Source organism: Charadrius vociferus, unplaced genomic scaffold (assembly GCF_000708025.1).
Source record: "Charadrius vociferus isolate BGI_N301 unplaced genomic scaffold, ASM70802v2 scaffold370, whole genome shotgun sequence".
Classification (NCBI taxonomy): domain Eukaryota; kingdom Metazoa; phylum Chordata; class Aves; order Charadriiformes; family Charadriidae; genus Charadrius; species Charadrius vociferus.
Genome location: NW_009646744.1, coordinates 1,019,606 through 1,022,591, shown reverse-complemented (window position 1 = coordinate 1,022,591; position 2,986 = coordinate 1,019,606). Strand labels below are relative to the sequence as shown.

At 48.2% G+C, this 2,986-nt stretch overlaps 1 protein-coding gene across 1 annotated transcript in view; it reads left to right on the top strand.

The window, feature by feature from the left end:
* LOC104291949 (cytochrome b-c1 complex subunit 8) overlaps positions 1 to 575 on the top strand; it is a 1,585-nt gene extending 1,010 nt beyond the window's left edge. Inside the window, exon 2 of the mRNA XM_009891261.1 lies at positions 481 to 575. Coding sequence (XP_009889563.1) covers positions 481 to 575 — 95 coding nt within the window. The remainder of the gene's footprint in view (positions 1 to 480) is intronic.
* Positions 576 to 2,986: the final 2,411 nt, after the last annotated feature.

Here is a 2,986-nt window from a genome sequence, read left to right as displayed (position 1 = left end):
GGGGTGTGTGTAGACGGGACGGGACCGGAGTTACCTCAGGGATCGACCTTCTCGCTCTCCACAGCTCCCTGACAGGAGGGGGGAGCGAGGGGGGGGCGGTCTCTGCTCCCAGGGAACAGGCGATGGGACAAGAGGGAACAGCCTCAAGTTGTGCCAGGGGAGATTTAGATGGGATATTGGGGAAAACTTCTTCCCCAAAAGGCTTATGAAATATTGGAGCAGGCTGCCCAGGGCAGTGGTGGAGTCGCCATCCCTGGAGGTGTTTAACAGAGGGGCAGATGCGATGCTGAGACATGGGTTAGTGGTGGGTTTGGCAGCATTAGGTTGATTCAATGATCTTAAAGGTCCTTTCCAACCTAGACAATTCTGTCTGTGTAGTGGTGGCCTCGTGTAATGTGGTCTCTTGTTGCAGAAGCCCAGGGGTTCCAGCCGCCCTGTGCTGATTGCAGTGCAGCTTGTGAGTGTCCCCTTTCCTTTCAGCTTTTGTGGGAGCCTATCTGCTTTACACCTGGGGCAACCAAGAGTTTGAGAGACTGAAGAGGAAGAACCCTGCTGACTATGAAAACGACCAGTAATCGACTTAATAAGGAGACTGTTACCTGCCTGTATTATCAACTTGGTGTTGCTGAGCTTGTTCACATGACTGGAAGGGTATTAAGAGGGAGATAAGTCTTGTCTAATAAACTTTGACTTTGCCCCATGACTTTGTGTGAAATCTGTGTCTTGAGATGTTTAAGGTGAATACCAGCAAATCTCTGTCTGGTTCACTTTGTACAGGGAGATAGTCGGGCTAAAGTTCTGTATGCTCAAACTGTTTTATGTTAGAGCATTTCCAGCCTCTTTTGGCTCCTGTTTCTTTGAAATATTTCTTAGTATGACTAGTGTAGTGAAGGCTGCCTTCAGCTGGAGATAATTTGAAATAACGGCTCGTTGCTCCCTTTACCTTTCCATCACAGGCCACTGCTTTTTCCTTTAACCTTGATATCTGTGAAAAACAAATAGGCCACCTCATTTGGCATTGACCAAAACTGCATGAGCTGGCTGATGGCTCAGGATTGAGCGTGGACTTTGACCTCTGTACAGAGGCTCTCCCTTCACGTACAGAAGACATGGGGCAATGGGTACAATTTGCACCAGGAGAGATTTCATCTCGATGTCTAAAAGGAATTTTATACGTGAGAACAATCGATCACTGGAACAACCTCCCCAGGGACATGGTGGAGCAGGTTTTCAAGATCTGACTGCACAGGGTGCTGTATAATCTCATCTGGGCTCCCTTCCCATGAAAAGGGATCTTTTGAGGTCCCAACCTGGGCTGTTCTATGATCTGAGATATTAATTATCTAGTAATCGTATTTATTAGTCAGATGCTTAACTTCAATTCTGATATCTGAGTAATGTTAATAGGCTGGATTAGAAGTTTATTCTTGGAAACGAGCAGGAGAAACAAGGCTGTTCAACACCTGAAGATGATTTAAAAACAAATGCTTGTAGTAACATTACTTAAGTACATGACAAATTCACCCTGTGGCCCTAAGTGTATAAACAGGCTTTGCTGTTCGAAGTCCGGAACATTTGGCTGGTTCCTTTATCCCTTTATTTTTTCCTTTCAGCCTTGAGCTGACTGTCTCAAGCTCATGCCCTGCGCAAAGCAACATGTTTATCTCCCTGTCGTGCTATTCCTGTGGCTGGTACTGAGCATTTATCTTATCCGCAGCACAGGAGTGACGTTTCCCTGTGTTAGTCTCGGCGTGCTCAGGGCTGGGCTGTCTGGAAGACAAAGATGCTCAGTCTCCCACGTTAGGAAGTTGGGGATATGCAATTTTTATAGCTGAATGCTTTCTTCTTTTGGGGCTCTTTGCATCTGTTTAAAAGGCACATGAGACTAAGCTCAGTCTTAGGGCTGTTCCTACGGCTCTTGTGTTTACTCCAAGTGCAGTCTGAGGTCGGCATAAACAGGAGGAATACACATCATCCAGTGCTGAAGTTGCGCTAAAAATATTCTGTGCTTAAATTTAACTCTGCGTTTCAGTTCGTTGGTATTTTCTAGGTAGTTTAAGCAAGGAGAGAGCAATGAACCAATTACTACAATTGTGAGAGCCGGCAAAGACGTCTAGAGTCAGGCTTTATTCAAAACTTTACTCATGTCCTGCTTATTTAGCCTCCGAGAGCACCCACAGCAGCTGATGGGTAACCTAAATGACAGCACCTGTGAACTTTTACATCGGTAGCTTCAGTAAACGCTTGTTTTTCCATGCATTTTGTGTCAGCAATTCTGCTGAAGGTGAGCGGCTCATCTCAGTCTCTCTCACGAGGTCTCTGCCCCCGTTCACAGACAGCTGAACTGTGTCTGAACCAGCTGCCAACAGCGCGGCACCGTCCCCCCAGCCGCTGGCCGGTGACCCGCCGCACCGCAGCCCAGCGAGTGCTGGGGCAGCGGCTCAGCCCCGCTGCGGTCTCGGCAGGGAGGCAGCAGGCAGGCTGCGCCTCCTCACCCTTTGCTCCGCCGCCAGCCTGTCGCAACCCTGCGGAGCTGGCCTCTGCCTCCGGTGCCTCCCGCCGGGCAGGGAGCTGGGTGCAGGACCCGTTACCGGCAGCGACGGCTCCCGCTGGACACGTGACGTTTGGGAGCTCGGCCGGTGGGTATTTCAGAATCTGAACAAGATGTTTGAAAATTTTTCAGTCATCTGAGTCACTTCTGTTCTCCCTTTCCTGAACGTTAGAAGTGGCAACACAGCAACATTTTGTGTTCTTTTTTTTTTTCCCGTTATAACCTGCATCTTTGCTGTGGCGTTTTACTGGTGCGCTGGACTTGAGTACGTGGAAACAATTGGTTTAGTTTTATTCTTTTTTCCCTAGTTTCTTGCTCAGAGTAAACAGATTGCTGCCTGAGAGGGATATGCTGATGCTATTAGTAACGCGGAAGGACACAACAATTTTGAGGTATCGTCACAAAGTACTAGTCTCACCTAGCCAAAAGCTGAGA